Source organism: Crocuta crocuta, unplaced genomic scaffold, assembly GCF_008692635.1.
Source record: "Crocuta crocuta isolate KB4526 unplaced genomic scaffold, BGI_CrCroc_1.0 scaffold282, whole genome shotgun sequence".
NCBI classification, from domain to species: Eukaryota; Metazoa; Chordata; class Mammalia; order Carnivora; family Hyaenidae; genus Crocuta; species Crocuta crocuta.
The window spans coordinates 6,819,806-6,845,332 of NW_027529174.1; the positions used below are offsets into that span (position 1 = coordinate 6,819,806).

The 25,527-nt window shown below is 38.9% G+C and overlaps 1 protein-coding gene across 1 annotated transcript in view; it reads left to right on the forward strand.

Annotated features, from left to right (window-relative positions):
- Positions 1 to 632: 632 nt before the first annotated feature.
- The window catches only part of NFXL1 (nuclear transcription factor, X-box binding like 1), a 79,206-nt gene continuing 54,311 nt past the window's right edge, over positions 633 to 25,527 (forward strand). The window contains exons 1-10 of the mRNA XM_077757732.1: positions 633 to 699; positions 1,027 to 1,272; positions 4,574 to 4,747; positions 16,209 to 16,318; positions 18,785 to 18,918; positions 22,086 to 22,213; positions 22,441 to 22,602; positions 22,949 to 23,049; positions 23,653 to 23,767; positions 24,912 to 25,036. Coding sequence (XP_077613858.1) covers positions 1,029 to 1,272; positions 4,574 to 4,747; positions 16,209 to 16,318; positions 18,785 to 18,918; positions 22,086 to 22,213; positions 22,441 to 22,602; positions 22,949 to 23,049; positions 23,653 to 23,767; positions 24,912 to 25,036 — 1,293 coding nt within the window. The 5' untranslated portion in view covers positions 633 to 699; positions 1,027 to 1,028. The remainder of the gene's footprint in view (positions 700 to 1,026; positions 1,273 to 4,573; positions 4,748 to 16,208; positions 16,319 to 18,784; positions 18,919 to 22,085; positions 22,214 to 22,440; positions 22,603 to 22,948; positions 23,050 to 23,652; positions 23,768 to 24,911; positions 25,037 to 25,527) is intronic.

Here is a 25,527-nt window from a genome sequence, read left to right on the forward strand (position 1 = left end):
GTCTACTTTAGGTCATGGCTCTCAACTACTTTCTGTAATAAAATCTACTTTAGGGAGCTGTCATGAAGGTAAAAATCAGCCTCCCTCATGACCTTACTGTAAACTATAAAAAACTATGAGACTTATCCTTTATATCGCTTTAGCAATTCGGAAGGGCGCTGTCTCTATTCCAGCCACTTTCCCGCAATACTCCCCAAACTTTCCCTCCCTATTCCTCTACCCCTATGTGTTTTCATTGTTTATCTCCGTCACTGAGAATTCTCCTGCCACCTGAAATCCTGGGGTCAAGGCTAAGGCTGGAGATTAGTCAATTTTGGCCACTCTGATAGGGCTGGGATACCCAACTGGGTTTGAGGTACTGGTGGGAAGGATTTAGTATCCTCTGGAGTTGAGAACTCTTAGGACCCGCCCACCTCCCAATCTTCCGCCCTCTCTGGGCGACGACCCCGCCCAAGCCCCAGAGCACGCCGGGAATTGTAGTTTCCGAAGCCCCGGTGCAAGTCAGCGCACGCGCTCTGAGCAACACTCGCTCCCCGAAGCACTCCCGGATAAGGAAGTGGTTAGCGATGCCACGCGTTCTGTGGGCAGTGGATCTGGGCTTCTGGGAGTTGTAGTCACCCGGGGCGGGCGCCGTCGGTAAGAAGACGTAGCTTTCCTTGGGGTCTGCTACTACAGTTGGTCTCCGGCGGGAGGCGAGGGGTCAGTCTTTACTTTTATCCGCACTGCGCTCCCTCTGAGGCTGAGGAGGCGCTTCCCTTGTCCCGGACCCTCCCTCTGCGGCGCTGGATGCTCCTTGCCCTGAGGTCCATTTCTCTGTCTAGTCCTCTGCCTCTCCGGTCCATCTCCTGAACCTGGGCTTAGCGGGGACTCGCCCTCCTAGTAACAGGGCCGCGACCTTCTCAAACCTGGTCCTCGCCCCTCGGGGACCCTCCTCATTCCGCCGCTCACACTGGCTTCCCCCATTGCCCCTTTTCCCCCGCTGCGCTCACCTTCCTCCCACTCATTTTTCCCCCTCTTCCTCTGCAGGGATGGAAGCTTCCTGGCGCCAGGTGGCCGGTGGCCGAGGCCGAGCCCGAGGACGGGCCACTGCGGCCCCCTCTTCGGGAAACGGAATCCATCTTCGCGGCGCCGGAGGGGGCCGAGAGAAGGGGGCAATGGGCGCTGCCGGTCCTGGCCCCGGCCCCAGAGGAGCCCCGGCCCCCGCGGCTGCAGGTATCTCGGCGCGGCGCAGCCCCGCGGGATCTGAAGCCCCGCAGACTTCCGTAGCCGGTGGTGAGAAAGACTCCGTCCTCGGTTCCGCCGGGAGACGTAGGAAGGCACTCCGGACTCAGAACTGCCTCCCTGCCCTTGCCCTCCTTCACTTACTTCCTTCTCCTTCGGGAGTTTAGTATTGCCCCTACTTCTCCGACCCGTGTAGGAAGCCACTCATTTCGGCGTTCTAGGCAGATTCCCAGCATCTACCTCTTTCACCTTCATTTTAATTGCCATTAATCAGCGTCCCTTTTCTGACCGGCGTTCTTTTCTTTATTCTTTTTTGCCTACCGAATCCCTAGACCAAAGTTGCAAATTGTGGTGCAGGGTTCTGATTTAACCTGTAGTTTGGTTTGGTTAACGCAGTCCTTGAAACCTGAATTGGTCGCCAGCAGGATTTAGGATTTTTGGATTTTCTCTTTAAAATCCCATAAAAATCTGGTTCATGACTTTTTTTATTAAAATAGGATCGTGTGGCTTCATTGCCTTTGTGCATGGCAACAGTCGACTTGCAGAAATGCCTGTTCAGGCACTCCATTTCACGGGGGCTCTCCTATCTCGGGGCCAGTTATCATTTTCCATCTTTGCCAGATTGCTTTAGTTTAGTACCTTTGGTTGTCTGTGCCCTGTGAGCACTTGAGCTTGAGGTATTTTTCTCGTATTTTTCTCATATTTCCTGTCCTTTTCCGGATGTACCTGATGCGGCCGCCCCTGGAATGTCAGTATCCTTCATTCAAGGCTGTTTGGGTGGAGCCTGAAAACCCTCAGGCAACCGAATTGTCAGGGCTGAGGCAGGATTGCATGAGGCTAAGGATATAATCCCCCAAATCATTTTAGCTTTATGTTTGGAATTTATTTGTCTGAGTATATTATTTGAGGGAAGGAGCAAGTTGAGCTTGAGTGCCTTTTTTCCCGAGCTACTTTTAAAGTTGTTTATTCTCATAAGTTGCAGTCACTGAGTTTATTTTAATTCCAATATAGTTAACATACAGCGTTATATTAGTTTCAGGCAGACAATATCGTGATGGAGCAGTTCCATACCTACCCGGTGCTGGTCACACCAGCGGCCTCCTTAACCCGTGTTATCTCTTTCCCCCATTCCCCCACCCCTTCCCCTCCGGTAGCAGTTATGAGTTTATGAGAGTGGTGCTGAAATGTGCAAGTTGGAGACCAAGAACAGTTTCGGTAACATTTCTTGGATTTTGCAGATAGTAGAAAAGCAAGTATTCTTCCCTGTATACGTGAGATTTGACTGTGAGAAATAATGTCCATAGGAAGTTTGTTGTGTCACCTTTCTTTGAGCGGCTCTTATGTGGACACATTGATCGGGTTATGGACATTTTTATGATATCTTCTGATTCAGCCTTTAAAAAATGTATCCTTGGGGCACCTGAATGGCTCAGTCTTAGTTAAGCAACTGACTCTTGGTTTCGGCTCAGGTCATGATCTCGAGGTTTCGGGAGTTTGAGTCCTGCATCTGCCCGAGCTGGAGCTTGCAGCACAGGGCCTGCTTGGGATTCTCTCTCTCCAACTCTCTGCCCCTCCCCTACTCGTGCTGTCTCTGTCTCTCTCAAGATAAATAAATAAATGTATTAAATAAATAAATAAATACATGTATCCTTAAGTACTATTTTTCCACAATTAAGGACATTTATCATCTCTCTTATTGCACATCAAGTTTTGAGGCCTATGTCTCATAGCCATTACTTTTTTCCTAATACGCAAAGATTCTTCTAAAGGCACTGTATACATTTCTTTGTTTTACTTGAAATGCTGAAATAATCCCCACCTAAACTGGCTTTAAGATGTAAATTTTGATTTCATGAGGGAATAAGAGATAAAAACACCATTAAGTACAAATGCACTGCCCAGATTAAAAAAGTTTATCCTGGTAGTGGCTTATCAGTTTCAAGCATACAGTTTAATTTTAAATTAGTGATTTACAATTTTAAATAAGTATATTTAAAATCCTCTCAATAGGGACACTAATAAATTCAGATCAATTCAGTGTGTTTGGATCTCCTTTCTTAAAACTGTGGTTCTTGTCCATAAGACTTTAATAGTTACTTAGTGCTTAAAGTTCCTCTGGTCCTTGCCCCTAAGTAGTGGGGAATACACTATGAAGTGATCTAATTCTTTTTGTGTTATTATTTAGCTGGGTAACAACATGAGAAGTATAGTCAGCGATAAAGAGAATAGTGGAAGAACTAATCAATTTATTTAACATTTCTTTTTGGAATGAAGCTGTTTTAAGAACCACATTTTCTGTATTGGCAACATTCTGTGTGGATTAATGTTAAACATACATATTTTATGACCACACTTTAATAAAGGCACAAAGTCCTTGAGCTTTCTAAGGGCAGATTATAAAATAACGGGTATGCAGTGAATATTGTTTGTGCAAAATTTTTGGTGGGCCAGGCAAGGCTGGGCTGTCGTGGGGAGAGGAGCGTTTGAGAAAGCACCCGCTTTAACTGATTCTGAGGTGTTCTCAGTTGGCATGTTTCCCACCTCTTAAAAATCACTGTGTTTCAGGGGCGCCTGGGTGGCTTAGTCGGTTAAGCGTCCGACTTTCGCTTGGGTTGTGATCTTGCGGTTCGTGGGTTCAAGCCCCGCGTCGGGCTCTGTGCTGACTGCCAGCTCAGAGCCTGGAGCCTGTTTCAGAGTCTGTGTCTCCCTCTCTCTCTGACCCTCCCCTGCTCACGCTGTCTCTCTCTCTCTCCTAGAAATAAATAAAACATTAAAAAAAAAAATTAAAAAAAAAATCACTGTGTTTCATTTGTTTTTAAACGTCCCATTGAAAAATTTTTTAATGTCCTTATTTTGGGGTTGATTACAGTCTTTTGATGCTTTTATCATATGTTTATAATTTTTTAATTGATTTGTTAGTCACTGTTTCTAGAACAATTTGCTGCATTTAGCAGGATATTTTAAAAAGGTGAAAGTTTTCATTGTAGTATTCTCTTTTTTTAAAAATATTTTATTTTTTATTTGAGAGAGGGTGCATGAGCGTGAGCAAGGAGAGAGGGGCAGAGGGAGAGAAAAATCTCTTTACATGTTCAGCGAGGTGCCTGATGCAGGGCTGGATCCCATGATCCGGGGATCATGACCTGAGCCCAAATCAAGAGTGGCTTGCTCAACTGATCGAGCCATCCAAGTGCCCCAGTGGTAGTATTCTCTTTAGTTATGTGACAAGAAACTTGAAAATGCTTTTTTTGTGTGTGTGCATAAAGCAAAGCAGAATGCTCCAAATGTGACTTTAAATCTGTGCTTTTAGAGATTGTTTTGAAGAAATGAAACTAATTTTTTTTCTTTTAAACAGAGCTCATGTCTCAAAGGAAATTTGAGGAAATCAAGAAGGCCAATCAAGCTGCAGCCAAAAAACTTGTTGAAGAACACTTCAGCTCTTCCTCTGAAGAAGAAGGAGATGAAGATTTTGAAGGAAAACAGGGAAAAATAGTTGCTAATACATTTACAACTTACACTACTCAGACAGGTGCTGTATAGTCTTTTAAATTTTGATTTTTTAAATTTTTTATTTAAATTCCAGTTAACATATAGTGTAATACTAGTTTCATGTGTACAATTTAGTGATTGAGTGCTTATATATAAAACCCGGGACCCATTACAACATGTGTGCTCCCATCACCTATTTAGCCCCACCCCCACCTCCTTCTAGTAGCCATCAACTTGTTAAGAGTCTGTTTCTTGGTTTGCGTCTTGCTTTTATCCACCTATGATCATTTGTTTTGTTTAGAAAATTCCACATATGAGGGACGCCTGGGTGGCTTAGTCGGTGAAGCGTCCGACTTTCGCTTAGGTCATGATCTCGCGGTTCGTGGGTTCGAGCCCCGCGTCGGGCTCTGTGCTGACTGCCAGCTCAGAGCCAGGAGCCTGTTTCAGATTCTGTGTCTCCCTCTCTCTCTGACCCTCCCCTGCTCACGCTGTCTCTCTCCCTCTCTCCTAGAAATAAATAAAACATTAAAAAAAAAATTCCACATATGAGTGAAATCATATGGTATTTGTCTTCCTCTGACTGACTTATTTCGCTTAGCCTAATACTCTAGCTCTATCCATATCATTGCAAGTGGCAAGGTTTCATTCATTTTTTATGGTTCAGTAATATCCCATTGTATATATAAACCACAACTTCTTTATCCATTCATCAGTCAAGGGACATTTGGGCTCTTTCAATAATTTGGCTATTATAGATAGTGCTACTACAAATACAGGGGTGGATGTATGTCTTTAAGTTAGTATTTTTGTATTCTTTGGGTAAATGCCTAGTAGTGGACTTGTTGGATTGTAGGGTAGTTCTACTTTTAACTTTTTGAGGAAACTCCATACTGTTTTCCAGAGTGGCTGTACCAGTTTGCATCCCCACCAATGGTGTAAGAGGGTTCCCCTTTCTCCACATCCTTGCCAACACCTTTTGTTTCTTGTGTTGTTGATTTTAGCCATTCTGACAGGCGTGAGGTGATATCTCATTGTAGTTTTGATTTATGTTTCTCTGATGGTAAGTGATGCTGAACATCTTTTCATGTCTGTTGGCCATGTGGATGTCTTCTTTGGAGAAATGTCTGTTCATGTTTTCTGCCTGTTTTTTATTTATTTACTTTTAATTTTTTTTTAAATGTTTATTTTTGAGAGTGAGAGAGACAGAGTGTGAGTGGGGGAGGGACAGAGTGAGGGAGACAGAGAATCTGAAACAGGCTCCAGACTCTGAGCTGTCAGCACAGAGCCTGACGTGGGGCTCGAACTCATGGACTATGAAATCATGACCTGAACCAAAGTCAGACACTCAACCACCTGAGCCACCCAGGTGCCCCTTCTTCTGCTTGTTTTTTAATTGAATTATTTATTTTTTGGGTGTTGAGTTTTATAAGATCTTTTTATTTTAGATACTAGCCCTTTATCAGATATGTCATTTACAGATATCTTCTCCCATTCTGTATGTTGCCTTTTAGTTTTCTTAACTGTTTCCTTTGCTGTGCAGAAGCTTTTTATTTTGATGAGGTCCCAATAGTTCATTTTTTGCTTTTGTTTCCCTTGCCTTGGGAGACATACCTAGTAAGAAGTTACTATGCTGATGTCAGAGAAGTTGCTTCCTGCTTTCTCCTCTAGGATTTTTATGGTTTCCTGTCTTACATTTAGGTCTTTAATCCATTTTGAATTCATTTTTGTGTATGGTATGAGAAAGTGGTCCAGTTTCATTCTTTTGGGTATTGCTGTCCAGTTTCCCAACTCTGTTTGTTGAAGAGACTTTTTCCCATTGGATATTCTTTCCTGCTTTGTTGGAGATATTGACCATATAGTTATGGGTTCATTTCTGAGTTTTCTATTCTGTTCTATTGTTCTATGTGTCTGTTTTTGTGCCAGGACCATACTGTTTTGATCATTACAGCTTTGTAATATAACTTGAAGTCTGGAATTGTGATGCCTCCATCTTTGCTTTTCTTTTTCTTTTTTCTTTTTTCTTTTTTTTTTTAAATGTTTTATTTATTTTTAGGAGAGAGAGAGACAGCGTGAGCAGGGGAGGGTCAGAGAGAGAGGGAGTCACAGACTGAAACAGGCTCCAGGCTCTGAGCTGTCAGCACAGAGCCCGACGCGGGGCTCGAACCCACGAACCGTGAGATCATGACCTAAGCGAAAGTCGGACGCTTAACCGACTAAGCCACCCAGGCGCCCCTGCTTTTCTTTTTCAAGGTTACTTTGGCTTTTGGGGTTCTTTTGTGGTTCCATAAAATTTTAGAATTGCTTGTGAAAACAAATGTCTGTGAAAAATGCTGGTGGTATTTTGATAGATTGCATTAAATGTATAGATTGCTTTGAGTGATACAGGTATTTTAACAATGTTTGTTCTTCCAATCCATGAGCATGGAATGTTTTTCCATTCTTTGTGTCATCTTCAGCTTCTTTCCTCAGCATTTGATAGTTTTCAGAGTACAGATCTTTCACTTCTTTGGTTAGGTTTATTCCTAGGTGTATTATTGTTTTTGGTGCAATTGTAAATGAGATTAATTCTTTGATCATTCTTTTCGATGCATTATTATTAGTTATAGAAAAGCAACAGATTTCCGTTTGTTGATTTTGTATCCTGTTACTTAACTGAATTCATGTGTCAGTTCTAGCAGTTTTTTGCTGGTGTCTTTTAGGTTTTCTGTATAGAGTATTTTATCTGTGAAGAGTGAAAATTTTACTTCTCCCTCACCAGTTTGGATGCCTTTCATTTCTTTTTGTTGTCTGGTTGCTGTGGCTAGGACATCCATTATGATGTTAAGTAATATGGTGGTGGTCAGATTGTTTTGTTTCTGACCACAGAGGAAAAGCTCTCAGTTTTTCCCCATTGAGGATGATCTCAGATGTGGGTTTTTCATATATGGCCTTTATTATGTTGAGGTATCTTCCCTCTAAATGTACTTTGTTGAGGATTTTTATTGTATTTTGTATTGTGTGTTGTATTTTGTTAGATGCTTTTTCTGCATCTTTTGAAAGGATCATATGGTTCATATCCTTTTTTTTTTTTTATCAATATGGTATATCATGTTGATTGATTTGCAATATGGAACCACCTTTACAGCCTTATAGGAATACATTCTATTTGTTTATGGTGAATCAGTCTAATGTAATGTTGGGTTTGGTTTGCTAGTATTCTTACTGAGAAGTTTTGCATCCATATTTATCAGGGATAATTGGCCTGTAGTTCTTTTTTTAGTGGATCTTTATCTGGTTTGGTGGCAGAGTAATGCTGACCTTATAGTATGAATTTGGAAGTTTTCCTTTTCTATTTTTGAAATAGTTTGAGAAGAAAAGGTATTAACTCTTCATTAGATATTTGGTAAAATTTGCCCATGAAGCCATTTGGCCCTGGACTTTTGTTTATTGGGAGATTTTTTTTTTTTTTTATTACTGTTGAATTTCTTTCCTGTTTATCTGTTCAAGTTTTCTATTCCTGTTTCAGTTTTGGTCATTTATATGTTTCTAGGAATTTATCCATTTCTTCCAGATTCTCCAATTTGTTGGCATGTAGTTTTTCATAATATTCTTGTAATTTTTGTATTTCTGTGGTTTTGGTTGAGATCTCTTCTCCTCGTCTGTGATTTTATTTTTTGAGGTCTGTTCTCTTTTTGATATGTCTGGCTTGAGGTTTATCGGTTTTAATTTTTTCAAGGAACCAGCTCCTTGTTTCATTGATCTGTTATATTACTTACTTAGTTTTTATATCATTTACTTCTGCTCTAACCTCTCTTATTTCCTGTCTTTTGCTGGCTTTGGGCTTTGTTGTTCTTTTTATAGCTCGTTTAGATATAAGGTTAGGTGGTTTATTTGAGATTTTTCCTGCTTCTTATGGTAGGCTTGTATTGCTCTATACTTCTCTCTTAGGAGTACTTTTGTTGCATCCCAAAGGTTTTGGACCATTGTATTTTCATTTTCCTTTGTTTCCACATATTTTCTTTATTTCCTTTTTTAATTTCCTGGTTGACTCATTCATTCTTTAGTAGGATCTTCTTTAACCTCCATATATTTTTGGTCTTTCCAGATTTTGTCTTGTGGTTGATTTCAAGTTTCGTGTTGTTGTGGTCAGAAAATATGCATGGTATGATGTCAGCCTTTTTGTACTTAAGGCTTGATTTGTGACGTGTTATATGATCTGTTCTGGAGAATGTCCCATGGGTACTTGCAAAGAATGTATATTCTGTTGCTGTCGTGTAGAATGTTCTGAATATATCTGTTGAGTCCATTTGGTCCATGTGTCAGTCAAAGCCTTGTTTTCCTGTTGACTTTCTGTTAGATGATCTGTCCATTGATGTGTGTGGGGTGTTAAAGTCCCCTAATATTACGTATTATTATCAATGGGTTCCTTTATGTTTGTTACCATTTTATATATTTGGGTGCTTTTTGTTGGGTGCATAAATATTTACAGTTGGTAGATCTTCTTGTTAGATTGTCCCTTTATTATGATATAGTGCTGTTTTCATGTCTTGTTACAGTCTTTGGTTTAAAGCCTAGTTTTTCCAATATAAGTGTTGCTACTGGCTTTCTTTTGATTTCCTTTTGAATGATAGATGTTTCTCTATCCCCGTACTTTCAATTTGCAGGTGACTTTAGGTCTAAGACGAGTCTCTTATAGGCAGCATATAGATGGGTCTTGTCTTTTTTAATCCATTATGATATTCTGTGTCTTTTGATTGGCACCTTTAGTCCATTTATATTCAGAGGAATTATTGGTATGTGTTCATTGCCATTTTATTTTTTGTTTTGTCGTTGTTTCTGGAGATTTTCTCTGATCCTTTCTTTGTCACTTTGGTTTTTACTTTTCACCCAAAGAGTCCTATTTAATATTTCTTGCAGGGCTGATTTTTTGCTCAAGAATACCTTTAGTTTTTGTTTGTCTGGGAAACTCTTTATCTTTCCTTCTATTCTGATAGCTTTGCTGAAGAGAGTATTCATGGCTGCAGAGTTTTGCCATTCAGCACTTTGAGTCTATCATGCCATTCCCTCTGGCTTGCCAAGTTTCAGTTGAGAACTCTGCAGCCGGCCTTATAGGCCTTCCCTTGTAAGTTAAGGACTTCTTTTGGTGCTTTTAAGATATTTTCTTTATCACTGTATTTTGCATATTTGGCCTGCTTTTGTTGATTTCCATGGGAATTCTTTGTGCCTCTGGGATCTGGATGGTTTAGGGAAGGTTTCAGGTATGATTTCCTCAAATAAGTTTTCTGCCCCCTGTTCTCTCTCTTCTTCTCCTGGGACTCCTTTAATATGAGGGTTATTACATCTGATGGAGTCACTGAGTTCCCTAAGTCATAACTCGTGATCCATAATTCTTCTTTTTTCTTTGTTCAACTTCATTATTTTCATTATATTGTCTTCTATGTCATTCATTCATTCCTCGGCTTCTTCTAGCCTTGTCTTCATTGCATTAAGCCTGTTTCCAGTCTCACTTACTGTATTTTTCATTTCCGACTGATTCTTTTTTAACTCTTTTCATTCCTGCACTAAGGGTCTCCCCGATGTCTTCCTTTCTTTTGTCAAGCCCAGTGAGTATCCTTATGATTGTTGCTTTAAATTCTCCATGAGGCATGTTACATATCTGTTTCGCTTAGATCTCTAGCTGTGACTTTATCTTGTTCTTTCATTTGGGATGAATTCCTCCATCTTGGCATTTAGTCTAAGTCTCTGCCGCCTTCTGTGTGTTAGAAAAGGCTGTAGGTTTCCTGCTTCTGAGAGTAATGGCTTTATGAAGAAGAGGTCATATAAGTGTGCAGGGCCTAGCGCTTCAGGGAGTGTCTCTGGTGTGCGCTGCCTGACCCTGCGTTCTCAGGCCAGTCGTCTGCAGAGGCTATCCTTGCCTGCAGCAGGCAGGGTTTGGGCCTTAGCCAGAATGTGGCAAGTTTTACTTATGTGTGCTCTGGTCTGCTTGTTAAATGAGACCTGATACTACTTCCCCTAGAACTGAAGCTCTGCAGAACTCTGGTCAGGAGATGTGGTGTGGGCAGGGTTTATTCTAGTTCTGCTGTGCGAGGACAGAAGCAAGCTTGACAGAGAGGGTCAGTCCTGCCAGAGCACAGGGGTGTGGGACTTTGTATAAGCAGGTTAGGCAGCCCATGTTGGTGCTGCCCTGCTTTATCACAGGTGGCTCTGTGTTTATACTGAGGGGTGGGGGAGGGAAATGGCACCCGCTGGCTCCTTTGTCCCATCTCTGAACACTGCCTCTCAAAGGATGTACTCTAAGAGGAGTGAATAATTATCCCTTGTGTGCCCCAGGCGTTTTTCAGATTGCAGTGACCACACTGTCTGCCCCCAGGCGGTTTGCTTGCCTTCTCCCCGGGAGCAGTGCAGTGCTGTCAGGCCTCGGTGCCAGCCAAGCCCGATGGCCTTTACAACTCTAGCCTTTAAGCCCCACTGGTTGCAAGAACTCATGAAAATCTGCCCCTCATCTTCCTAGCTGGTTTGGGGGAAATTTTCTAGTGCATTCTGTCTGCTATGTACTCCTCTCTCTCATGACATTCTCTGAGACCAGGGCTGCTTCCCCTCCACAGTACTTGTGATCTATTTCTCCCCTAAACCAGGTCTCCGCCCTGCCTATTCTTTGGTGTGGCTTCTTCTTTCCCCTTAGTTGTGGAATTTGTTCTGTCAGTCTTCAGGTTGATTTCTGGGGTATTTAGAATGATTTGATAGTATCTAGTTGTGTTCCAGGGAAGAGACCAGTCTAGGGTACTACTCTCTCGCTGTCTTAGCTCACCCTAGATTGACTTTTTTGACATCAATGAAAATATATTTCTGACTTTTATACATTAAAAAATTTTTTTTAATGTTTGTTTTTGAGAGAGAGAGAAAAAGAGACCGCGTGAGTGGGTGAGGAGCAAAGAGAGGGAGAGACACAGAATCTGAAACAGGCTCCAGGCTCTGAGCTGTCAGCGCAGAGCCTGATGTGGGGCTCGAACTCAGGAACTATGAGATCATGACCTGAGCTGAAGTCAGACGCTCAACCAACTGAGCCACCCAGGTGCCCCATAATTCTCACTTTTAGAAAGCTACTTTAGTCTATAGGGAATAGTTGTTGCATGTTAAGAATGAGCATTTTTATACTGTAGAGTTGAATTTTTGTGCTAAATCTGTTTGAGTTACATGATGTAGAACACTAATCTTTCAACAGAGCAAATAAATGGCAGTGTCCCTTAATAGACTTAGAAGTTCTTCTGTCGGTGTAATTGGCAGTTCATTAGGTTCTGGGAGGGGGATGTCAAAGCTCCCTGAAGTGTGGGGTCAAGTTGTCTCCAGTTGTGATTTGGTTGGGCTGGAGGGCTTAAATACTCCCTTAAATCTATTCTTCATCATGTTAAATGTGTTTTGAAGTCAATTTCATTTCTCAACTTTATTCCTTTATATTATATCTTATAAAACTTCTGATTTCATACTTTTTTTTAAGCTAAGCCTTCTCGTATTTGATGTGTACAGTCACATTAAATGCTGTGTGTGTATCTGGTTTGCCCTTTTTAAAAAAATGTTTATTTTGAGAGAGACCACAAGTGGAGATGGGACGCAGAGAGAGATTGAGAATCCATAGCAGACTCTGTGCTGTCATGCCGAACCCATCTCGGGGCTCGATCCCATGAACATGACCTGAGTCAAAATCAAGATTTGGGAGCTTAAGTTCAAGCCCCGCATTGGGCTCTCTGTTGTCAGCACACACTCTATTTTGGATCCTCTTTCTTCTTCTCTCTCTGCCCCTCCACTGCTTGTGCGTGTGTGCTCTCTCTTCTCTCTCTTTGTCTCTCAGAAATAAATAAAAATATTTTTAAAAAAAAGAAGAAAAGAGTCAGAAGTTTAACCAACTGAGCTGACCCGGCACCCCCTGGGTGACCCTTCATACCACATTTGTGTATGAGAGCGAGGGCCACATTGATGCTGCTCTGAAGGATTTGGGGCTAAGTAGATTGAAATTTAAGTGTTTTCAAAAAAAAATTTTTTTTAATTTATTTATTTCTGAGAGAGAGAGAGAGACAGTGTGAGCAGGGGAGAGTCAGAGAGAGAGGGAGATACAGAGTCCGAAACAGGCTCCAGGCTCTGAGCTAGCTGTCAACACAGAGCCCGACACAGGTCTCAAACCCACGAGCCTTGAGATCATGACCTGAGCCGAAGGTGGACGCTTAACTGACTTAGCCACCCGGGCGCCCCAAGTGTTTTCACATTTTGTACTTAATGTCATTATTGGAAAGGTGCTGGCATATGTTATCACCGTGAGTTGCCTGAGTGTTCTGATGGCATCATGAGGCCACACACCGTCAAGTAGATTTACCTCATCTGCTAAGGAGTTGAGATTAGACAGCTTAAAGTCTGGCTCAGCCACTGTAGGTTGATAAAGTATGACCTTTATCAACTGGCTTGGCCAGGTAAGTTGATAAAAAGTTACTTTAAGGTTAGGAAGTTTCTTGCTTCTAGAAGACATTATAGAAAGTAACCTTAATTTCCCACTTGAAGAGGACCTCACTTAAAATATTTCTAGATAGAGAGAAGTTTTATTTTTAAATAGAAAATTCAACGCTGTAACTCAGTTATTTGTAGTGTTGAAAAACATTTTTTATTTATAAGTTACTAATTTTTGTCTAGCTTTCATCTTAAAGTGTTCAGGTAATTTTTCTTACGTTTTTTTGTTATGTCAAATCCATAAATATTTTGATTCTTGTTCCTTTGTGTTCTCAACTTTACCTGTATCCAAGGAAGGAAATCTTATTACTTGATTTAAGAATAATAAATGTTAAGGTATTGAGGTGTGTCCCATCGCACTTTAGTGAATTAAACAGCGGAACTTTGCCAAAGTTCATTCTTTTTGTCTGAGTCCAGCCTTTGTATTTTCATGACACTTCTTTCAAATTCAGAGTTGCATGGGCACCTTCCTGATGGGCGTCTCTATCTTGTTGACCCAAGAACCATCAGCCCATTGAGCATCTGTTGAAAGAGAATTTGTTTCTTCTCTTTTTGTTTACTTGTTTTGTTTACTTCAGTTAGCACCAGAATTTTTCCACCCAAGCCAGAAATCTTGGCTCAGTGATGGCATAGACATACCATGAGTGTGTCTCATCCAGTACTTTCCCCGCCGCTGCCCACGTCACACATCTCATCAAAGACAGCACTCTTGCCTTTGAATGTTGGTGTTTAAAAGCAGCACAATCTAATTGTCACCAAGCCCTGCTGAGTTACAGTTTCTATATTTCTTAACTCCCCTCTTCCTCTCTCTACATACTATTATTGCCTAATTCAGTTCCCTACAGCTGTTTAATTTGTGGATTAAATCCATGTTAACTATGAGGTAGATATTACTATTGCTATTATTACTACTTTATTTTTATTATTATTTTTTTCAAATTTTATTTATTTCTAAGAGAGAGAGAGACAGCGTGAGCAGGGGAGGGTCAGAGAGAGAGGGAGTCACAGACTGAAACAGGCTCCAGGCTCCGAGCTGGCAGTCAGCACAGAGCCCGACGCGGGGCTCGAACCCACGAACCGCAAGATCATGACCTAAGTGAAAGTCGGACGCTTAACCGACTAAGCCACCCAGGTGCCCCTATTATTACTATTTTAAAGATGATAAAATGGAGACAGAAATAGGTAACTTGCTGAAAGTCATTTTTTGCTTTATCTACAGTAGCTGCCTCTTAACTGGTACTTGAGGCTTCTAGTCTTGGCCTCCTTAGACTCTTCTTTCTTCAGTTGCCAGAGTGATCTTTTTAAAATGCAAGGCTATCCACTGTGACATCTTGGACAGTATACTTAATCCCACAGCCAAACTTGAATACAATTTTCAAAGAAATCTTAAATGAATTTTATAAATGTGAGGTTGGACTTTATTTTGTTAAGCCTGTTTCATCATATCTCAAATTCTATTTTATGTGTGAGCTGTTACATTAGGTAAAATTTAAAATGTTATACAGTTGACCCTTGAACAACCTGGACGTGAGCTGTGTGGGTCCACTTATATGTGTATTTTTTAAAATAAATACATGTACAGCATTGTAAATGAATTTTCTCTTCCTTATGATGTTGTTAATAACATTTACTATTTTCTATCTTATTTATTGAGAATACAGCATGTAATACATATACAACATACAAAATATGTTGGTAGATTGTGTTATCAGTAAGGCTTCTGGTCAATAGTTGGCTATTAATAGTTAAGTTTTAGGGAGTCACAAGCTATACTCAGATTTTTGACTGCACGGTTATTCAAGGGTTAGTTGTACATTTGTTGAAAAGCACAGGCAGCTCACAAAATGGGATCACTGAGTCTCCCTTTAAGAATACTCTTTAAACTTCAATGTTTATTTAAAATAAAACAATTGTCTTTAGTAATTTTATAATACTTTATAGTTGCGGGAGTGATTTTATGTATATTTTGATTAATATTCTAAATTATGTTTATAGATCAAGTTAGCAAAGTAGGGCAAGTTTATGTACTTGGGTGTACTATGCGTACTTGGGTGATTTCGGAAAGTAAAGAATTAGCCATGTGTCTTTTTTATTTAACTTTTCTCTTTGGTGTTTTGAACCATATTATTGCCATGATATTTGTCTATTTTTCTTCGAGACTCTGTTAACCTCTATTGAGGAATATTTATTGTACCAAAGGTATGTACTTTCATTTCTCTCACACTAAAGTGACTCAGAATATTAAAGATAGTATGCTTTGAGGTAGTTTTTCAGTCTTTCATTTTGCTGTTACTTGTTATTTATTGAATCTCTTGTACCTTTTGCGGCAGCATAGCATCGTGGTTAAGTAAGCTCACTCTCAGTCAGGCTGAAGTTACTTAATTGTTCTCGCCTCAGTTTTCTCATCTGTAAAATGAAGATAAAAATAGCTCATTTAATCCCACTAAAAGACAGATAGTATAGTGGCTAGCAAATAAATGCTCTGTAATTGCTTACAGAAAATGCAGTTTGGTAATATTTTCTAAGAAGTTCATGTTCCCCTTTTAAGTAAAGTTGTGAACATAATTTAATGATACAAGGTTATTACAGTGTAACGATCTCAGGATCACTTCATTTAACAAGTTTTATTAAGAATATACTATATCTCAACACACATTCTTACAGTTAGGCTAAATGGCTGTGCTGAGCTTTGACTTTCCAGTTTCACTTTGCTTTTAGGTTTGCTTTCCCTTAGTTACGTGACAGCTTGCCCCTCTTGCCTCTGGCTCTGCTCCCACCAAATTCTAAGGACTGTAACAACAGTAAAGGCGAGGACGTTCTGAGAGAGGGCAGATGTACTGTTCTTTAATGTATGCACTTTGTGACCTTTTGACAGCTCATTGGTTGCTTTTTTTTTTAACTTCTCATTTTTCAACTGTATTTCAAGCAATTGATATGGCTTCAGTTCTCACTTAATGTGATGCTATTAGTGAGTTTGTATTATTTTCAGATGTTGCTTAACATGAAGTTTTTAATTTTTAAATTTCAAGATGGAGATATGCGTGAATTAGAGCGAACCAAACAGTACGTGCATGAAGCTTTCCAAGCAGGAGCCATGACTTGCTTAATTTGTATTGCTTCAGTGAAGAGAAACCAAGCAGTAAGTTTTTCTCTTTATCTAAATTAATGCATCTTCCCAAAATATCTTATTTTGCATTTCTAGTATTTAACTGTTTATTATTCTTTTGCTTATTTTTGTTAAAAAAATGCTTCATTTATGAATTTTATTTATGAATTGATCTTCATTTTGTAAATCTGAATTTGAAAAAATTACCTCTAAATGAGGATCCAGTATTTTTAGCGCTCTTAATATGTGAAGCAAGTATCTTCAGTTTTAATGTACATGTCAGTTTGATAAAGTGTAGCATCTGTAGTTTAGAGATTCCCACAAATTCTGAAATGCTAAAATGCATTATATTCCAACAACTTTCAGCAGATTTAAAAAGAGGTAGATATGGTCCCTGCCTTCAAGGAAGTAGAGCCTGGAGTGAGCTTCTCTTGTGTTTGAAGATACTAGAAAATGGCTATGGTCATTGGGGAGAGATGGATTCAGATATAACTCATGGACTTAGAGGTGCTGCTATGGTCTAATGGTGAAGTTATCAATAAATAAATTTAAAAGGACATTAAGGAAGCAGTTGAGGGGAAGGAATCACTGAATATGGTAGACTCAGCATTTAGATTCACATTAATCTGCTATATAGCAGCATTGCCTAGACACAGAAAATCAGGCCAGATGAGTTGAATTGGTCGTGTAGAGTGAATCAGAATAACATGGATAGGTTATATAGATGGCATGTGCCTTTGTTGTCCAGAGTCACCTCTGGTTGGCTGACTCTGATCTCAGGTGCTGTGGATGAATAGTCTTTCTGCATGTGGTTATAGTCCCACCTTAAACACTTGCTGTGTGTGTGGGTTTATTTTTTTATCCTTAATGCTTTCTTCTTGGGAATGGACTCGGCCAGTACACAGGCACTGTGCACAAGCACAGGGGAGTTAATGGGCATTCTACATGGAATTAATTGGTGGATAAATATCCCAGTCTCCTCCCTGCTAGGGGTTGGGGCGTGAGTAATCTGAGATGTGTCTTACATGGTTCTCCAGAGGGTCCCTAATAGGACTGAACGTTGGCCCTTAGTGATAATCAGCGCAGCAATTTACCATTTATTAGTATTCTCTCTTCTCCATTTTGTCCCCTCATTGCTGCATCCTAGTTCTTTACTCAGGCACTGCTTTGGGGGTAACTCAAACTAAGAAATTGTCTTATTTTTTTTAATGCTGCTGCCAGATTATGCATTGTGCTACATGTCTGATTTTATTGAATAGTTGCCATATGTTAAAATGAAAGGGGAATTGGTTTTTGTCATTGAAATGTTGGCAGGTTTTAAAAATTAAACTACTGTAGTGTTCTTTAAATTTTTATATATAGGAGGAGGACACTTGTGGGGATGAGCACTGAGTGTTATGTGGAAANATGTACATGCTATATTTCAGGATTCCTTGGTAGCATTATTTATAATTGGAAATAACCTTTCCAATGCCTAACAAGAAATTGGTTAAATAAATGACAATATATAAATCTACATGATATACTATACAGCTGTAAATATCATGTATGAACATATTTAATAACAGTAAATGCTTATAGTATGTTAAAAGACTATAAAGTTACATATCAGAACAACATAACCTGATTTTTAAAAAAGTTTGTAAGGGGCGCCTGGGTGGCTCAGTCAGTTAAGTGTCCGACTTCGGCTCAGGTCATGATCTCACAGTTCGTGGNTCATCATTGGAGATGATTCAGAATGTTAGTAAGTAGTTATTTCTAGTGAAATGAATTGGGATACAGGAGTGCTGATGCATAGGGGCACATGTACCCCAATGTTCTTTGCAGCACTCTCAGCAATAGCCAAAACATGGGAAGAGCCTAAGTGTCCATCAACTGACGAATGGATCAAGAAGATGTGGTTTATCTATACCATGGAATACTACATGGCAATGAGAAAGAATGAAATCTGGCCATGTGTAGCAACCTGGATGGGCCTTGAGGGTGTTATGCTGAGCAAAATAAGTCAGGCAGAGAAGGACAGATACCATATGTTTGCACGTATAGGTGGATTAGGAGGAACTTAATTGAGGACCATGAGGGAGAAGAAGGGGAAAAATAGTTGGAGAGAGGGAGGGAGGCAAACCATGAGAGACAAACTGAGACAAATGCTGAGAACAAACTGAGGACTGATGGATGTGGGGGGGAAGGGGGGAGATGGGCACGGAGGGGGCCACTGGTGGGGATGAGCACTGGGTGTTATATGGAAACCAACCTGACAATAAACTATTAAAAAAGAAAGAAATGAATTGGGATAATTAGTATTTTTATTCAAAGTGTTTTATACTTAAATAAATAGTTAAGAAGAACATTTATTTCTTCTATTAGAATGGAAGGAAAAGTTTTTTTCTTTTATACGTAAGTAGCCCTTCAAAATAATGTGATACACATTTTAAAGTATTGTGGAATTATGAAAGAAAATCATTGCATGTGTGTTAATTTCTGATACCTTTGTCTTAGGTTTGGAGCTGTTCGGGATGTTTTTGTATATTTCACATGCCCTGTATTCAGAAGTGGGCTAAAGATAGCCAGTTTCTGGTATCTTCTCCTTTGACAGATGACGATTTTGGAAAGAGAGATTATCCTTGGCCATGGTAACTTTTTGCTAATTTAGTTGGAATAGTAAGTTGTAAAATAAATGAAAATTATAGCTCGTAAGTTGCTTTATTGGCAGTTTCAGGATCCGTGTTGGGCCTTCAATTAGTCATTTGGTCTGTGAAGTTAAGGTACTTTGGTAATGGCTTTTTTTTTTTTTTCTAATTTGTGTAACTACTTGTTCTTTTCAGAAACTAATAAATCATTCAGACTTTCTTCCACAAAATGACTCCTTAATTATCCTTTTTTTTTTTTAATGTTTTTTTTATTTATTTCTAGGAGAGAGGGAGAGACAACGTGAGCAGGGGAGGGTCAGAGAGAGAGGGAGTCACAGACTGAAACAGGCTCCAGGCTCTGAGCTGGCAGTCAGCACAGAGCCCGACGCGGGGCTCGAACCCACGAACCGCGAGATCATGACCTAAGCGAAAGTCGGACGCTTAACCGACTAAGCCACCCAGGCGCCCCCTTAATTATCCTTTTTAAGGAACTTTAATTTCTTTAAAATTCTATAGGACTAGAATCCTTAATAATTCTAAGAGTTATTTCTCTTCTGGAGTTACTATTAGTACACATTAGTTAGTATCACATTGTAAAAGACTGTCATCTCATGTATTTTGATCATAGGCTTCCTAGTTTTATCTCCAAAATCTCTCAAACTGCAGGTGTATATTATCCAGTCTTAACCAGTTTCTCCACATTTATTTATTAGTATGCTTATTGTTGATGAATATTTGATTGGGAACTTCTGTTACATTTCCAGAAAGAATTGGAGAGTAGAGAATTTGTATCTATGCTAAATAAAGATAATAAAAAATTAATCCATACTGGCAGCTCAGAGGGTAGGTTTACTGTCATGGTAATGAAGCATAAACTCAGGGGTTCTGTGTTCATATATCACTTTCATAACTTACATTTGTAATTTTAAGTACTTTTTCTTAACAGAGGCCCCCAAATTGTGTAAGATTCAGACCTCAGAAAACCTGGACCCGTAATATCTGACGTCCCCTTTTTACTACCAGTACTGATGCATTTATAAAACTGTGGTAGTCTAGTTTTTAAAAAACATTTTAGACACACTAATTACTTTGAAAAATAATTCTCAACATTCTGTGAGGTTTATAGTCCCATGTCAATAATGGAGATATTGAAGTTGATAAAGCAAATTGCTGTGTTCAGCCTTATCTTATTACTCCTAAATGGTGAAGCCAGGATTTGAAACCTAGGATTTCTGACTTCTGAATTCAGAGGTTTTTCTATTCTGAGTTCTCTCTTATAATACTACTTTTAGAGATATTATTTATTTTCTCCTCAATGAATATTAGCTTCTCTGAAACGTTTTAAAATTTCAGTCTATATTTGTTTTGCTACTGCATCTTATTTATTTGTGGGAGAATTTCAGTGTTCAATAGGTACAGAATTGAACTAGATACTCTGGCTTAGTTTTAGAGATTTAAACTTNACTGCGAGATCATGACCTAAGCGAAAGTCGGGAGCTTAACAGACTAAGCCACCCAGGCGCCCCACCTTCTATATACTTTTTATCACCCTTGCTCTTCTCACTTCTATTTTAAGAGGTCATTCTGCCACAGTGCTGGGGAAGTACCAGTTAAGAGAGGAATGAACTGCTACTCTTCACTTAAATCTGAAAGGAACAAAAAACCAAATCAACTGTGCATTCTATATTTCCTCTTTTTTAAAAAAGAAAATCAATGGCTAGTCTGGATTTTGGTTAATCCTCATCAAGATTGAGCTAGAACTTGATAAAAATATTAATAGTTTTAAATTGGTTGTTTTAGTGGAATTCAAACTTTTAAAATATATGTTTCTACTAAGATATTGTTTGTTTATAAATAAGATATGGCATAATTATATTTCATTATTGCATGTCATTATTTTAAATAACACATGCATTTGCACATAATATGCTTATCTTTCCCAGTCTTCTGGAACAGTTCAGCCTCACTGCTGATGGGCAGTATTAGGGTGTTGTGAGTTGCTTTTTAGTCCTCCATATCTAGGCTTATTTAATGTATACGTGCCCCTCCACATTAGCTTAGAGGAATGTAGCCATTTTTCCTTTAGCAAAGGAAAATTATAACTCTTCCAAAAAAATTCTAGATGAATGTCTAGATGCAATTTTGATTTTTGAGTACAAGAATAAACATCTTTGATTATTCTGAATATTTTTTGAAAAAGTATTATTTTGGGAATGGAATGTGTTCTCAGGACAAGGAGAATATATATGATACAAAAGAAAGTGATGATGTGAAACTTTTTCCAGTATAGTATACTAACTATACTCACTTGCGGGATAGTAAGGGTTAGAACATCTTTTTAGAATGAAGGGATCTATAATCTACAAGTGAATTTGATAGAACTGAAGGTTAATAGTGCTTTTTTAAAAATCTTGCTAGGTAAAAATTAGCAGAGAATGTGAAACAATATTTGAACTTTCTTTGACTTAGCCGCATTTGGAATATATCGATTTTGTATTAGATGTTGAAACATTCATTCTTTACTTTAAAATATTTTCCCTTTTAATTCTAGATTTTAGGCAAGCTCTTGCTGCTGTGTTGCCTACCTATAATCTGGTTTCTGTCTTCTGTTCACTGTTGCCAGTATATTTTACTTACTTGCAAATCATCCAAGCAAACTTTTAAAACATTGAGCTTTATAAAAATTGGAATGAATACCTCAAGAATAAAGTTCATCTGCTTAGTAGACAGCTAATGTTGCTTTCTTTTTTGTAGTTTCATTCTAACTATATTTAATACAGTACCAACTAGCCACATGTGGTTATTTAAATTTTGAGAAATTACAAAAATTTCTGTTCTTTCTCAGTTGTATATATTAGCCACATTTTAGTGGCTCACTGGTCATATGTGGCTAATGTCTACTGTCCTGGACTTGGCAGGTAGTGGAACAGTTACAGCATCTCAAGAAATTATAATGGACAGAGCTGTTCTAGGTTGTCAAAAACGGCTTTTGTAAAATCTTGTTTCTTACTAGTATAAAGATGGAGTAGGTGGTACATTAACATAGAATTGAGTATACTCTACTAAGTATATTTATATTCCTGTCTCTTGTCACTTTTAAAAATGAAATTAATTTAATAATTTTTTTTTTTTTTTTTTTTTTTTTTTTCAAAATTTGTGTTTTTATACAANTGCTACTGTGGAAAAGTAGAAGATCCACCTTTAGACCCATGGCTTGTGCCTCATTCATGTGGCCAAGTATGTGAGAGAGAATTTAAACCTCCTTGTGGCCATAAGTGTTTGCTCCTCTGTCATCCAGGTGAGTTATATATTACACTTCTAATTCTTTGTGGGATGTTATTTCTTATGTTGAGGCCAAAAAAAAAAAAATTGTGAAAGTTTAGCTCAGAACTTACATGTCAGTAAGAAGATATTAGAAGGGAATGGTTTTGAATAGTATCACTAAAGACAGCTTTACCGGTAGATGTAGGGATTGAAAGTTTTATGTTGACTTATAATTATGTTTTCCCTTTCATTGGATTCTAGGTCCCTGCCCTCCTTGTCCAAAGATGGTGACAACTACTTGTTACTGTAAGAAAGCAAAACCAATCCCTCGGAGATGCAGTGCCAAGGAATGGTCCTGTCAGCAGCCATGTGGGCGCAGGTTGCTTTGTGGACAACATAAATGTGAGAGTCCTTGTCATGCAGGTAAAAGGTCATACCTCTAAGGTGTTTTGACTTTTCAGGTAAAAGATCAAAGCAGTGTTGGGGCCCCTGGGTGGCTCGGTTGGTTAACGTGTCTGACTTTGGCCCAGGTCATGATCTCCCAGTTCATGGGTTCGAGCCCCACATCGGGCTCTATGCTGACAGGTAGCTCAGAGCCTGGAGCCTGCTTCGGATTCAGTGTCTCCCTCTCTCGCTGCCCCTCCCCTGCTCATGCTCTGTCTCTCTCTTTTTCAAAAATAAATAAACGTTAAAAAAATTTTTTTTAAGTCAAAGCAGCGTTTATTGTTTTTGTAAATGTTTCTATGCTAATTTATCATCATGACTTTAGGAAACTGTCCTCCCTGTCCAAGAGTCAGTAGACAAAAGTGTGTCTGTGGGAAACGAGCTGCTGAAAGGAGCTGCGCCAGTCCCTTGTGGCACTGTGATCAAGTAAGGCCCTGAGCACTCGGGGGCTGGGGAGTGGAGACCGCAGCCAGCATAAGCAGGTGGAGGTGCTCATTAGGGTTAGCCAGCTAAAAGGAGAAGAATGGTGACTCCAGTGGATTATAGTCATGTTTTAGGAAACTGTTTTCCAATTTAGTATAATTTTAATTACTGGGAGAAGTTTTCTTTTTCAAATTAATAGCGATTTGTTGATTTTGGATTCAGTATGTACATGCTCTGCTTCTTGCTGTCTGTCCCGCCTTCCTTGTCTTTCCTTTCTCTTGAACTGACACCACTCCCTTCTTCTTGACTTAATCCAATTGAGGAAGTAGCATTGATTTTGTAGATTGTCCAAGATTGACATGGATTTAGTACCATTTGGAATTCTTTGGTAGATGGCCATGTGAAGCCATATGTACTTTTTTCCTTTTATTTTTAAAATATACTCTTTGGTATGCAGGAAATGTGTGTGTGTGTGTGTATGTAAGGTACAAAACTTAATAGGAAGAACATAAAGAAGTTGCTTCTGATTGAAAAAGGAGATATGTCATGCACAAAGTCTTTTTAGCTTTTAAGTCCTTCACTCTTACTTATTGCATTTTATTTTAGGTGTGTGGAAAAACACTGCCATGTGGTAATCATACCTGTGAGCAAGTCTGCCATGCTGGTGCTTGTGGAGAATGTCCTCGATCTGGGAAGAGGTCCTGTCCGTGTCAGAAGTCAAGTGAGACTTTTTAAAAAAATCTTTAATGGAATATGATTATCATGCTCACTAGAGTACTTTCCTAATTAAATTAGATTTCTCTGGGAGTTCATAATGTAATTTCAGTAATAATACAAATATGATATTAGATTTCTTTATATTTGGTGAAAGGACAATATAGTCTGGTGGGTTAAGAAGTCAGACTTTGGAGTCAGGCATATCCTGGTTCAAAGCCACATTTACGAAATAATAGTTTTTCTAAAGTTAAACAGGGACAGTCATAGTACCTTCTTTATCAGAGAAAGAGAATTAAATGACAAAATGCACATAGAGAATTTGGTGTAGTTCTTGGCAATAAAGGAAACCTCATAATCATAGACTGTTACCATTATTGTGTATTAGGTTACAGATGAATTTAACTTCCGGCTGCTTAGAGATAAGCATATAAGGTTGTAGTCTGAGTCCACTTTGACTCTGCACCAGCAGGACCAGCACACGTATTTAGGAGATTATTGGCAACACTTGTCTTAATATGTTTATGTTAAAGATTAGTTTCCTGTTTTTAAGTCTGCATCTTTTCTTTTTTTTCTAATCCTGTGAGGTTGTTAAGAACAAATTTTTCTTATATAAATCTGTGTATTGTAGAATTCTTCATAGAGATGTACATGGTCTTACTCTTTTATTTAGAGAAGGATTTCTGGGTTAGCTCATAAACATATGCTTCTTGAGGATGGTAACTTGTCATGTGTCAAATTCTTTTTAAAAAACAAACTTTCTTACTAGGGATTCTTTTTTATTAAATTTAACTGTTTCTGAGCACCTGGGTGGCTCAGTCTGCTAAACTTCCAACTTTGACCCAGGTCATGATCTCATGGTCCATGGGTTTGAGCCCCGCGTCAAGCTCTGTGCTGACAGCTCAGAGCCTGGAGCCTGCTTCAGATTCTGTGTCTCCCTCTCTCTCTGCCTCTCCCCTGCTCACACTATGTGTCTGTCTCCCTCTCTCTTAAAAATAAATTTAAAAAATTTAACTGTTTCTAAAATTATGTACATACAAAAATTCAGTCTGAAAGGGCTGTCATTCTTTAGGGAGTCAAAAGAATATGGCATGTTATTAGTGCTTTATAGTAACATATCTTATTAACTTTGACTTTTTGTCTGCTTTCAGAGTTTTCTTTGCCTTGTACAGAAGATGTGCCAACTTGTGGAGATAGTTGTGACAAAGTACTGGAATGTGGCATCCACAGATGCTCACAGCGTTGTCACCGAGGTCCTTGTGAAACATGTAGACAAGTTAGTCATCTCCTGCAATAATTAATTTTAAGAGCCACCTAGCATAATATGTCAAATGAGATTATTCTATAATTGTTTTCCATTATTTATATAAATATCTATGTCATGATCCATATGAGTTTAGTGACCTAATATGTGTGGTGGAGAAGCAGGAGAGTATGCCAACAATCAAACCTAAAAATTACTTAATTGTTTGATTTTGTTTGGTAAAAGTTTGTACATTGTCATTTTTATAATCCAGCTCAGCATTGTTTGTTTCCAGAAGATACTTAAAGCAGTGATGAAGTTGACCTAGTGATGATGAAAAGAAACAAATGCCTAGAAGTGATATGTTAAAGTTATATATGTCATTTTGGTTTTGACCATATCATTAGATAATCTAATTTTTTTAATTTTACTGAGACAAGATATGCAGATGGCATGGTGTAACTAGGTATGATTTTAATGTGCGTAATATCCAATTTTTACTATAATAATGGAAATTCTATGAA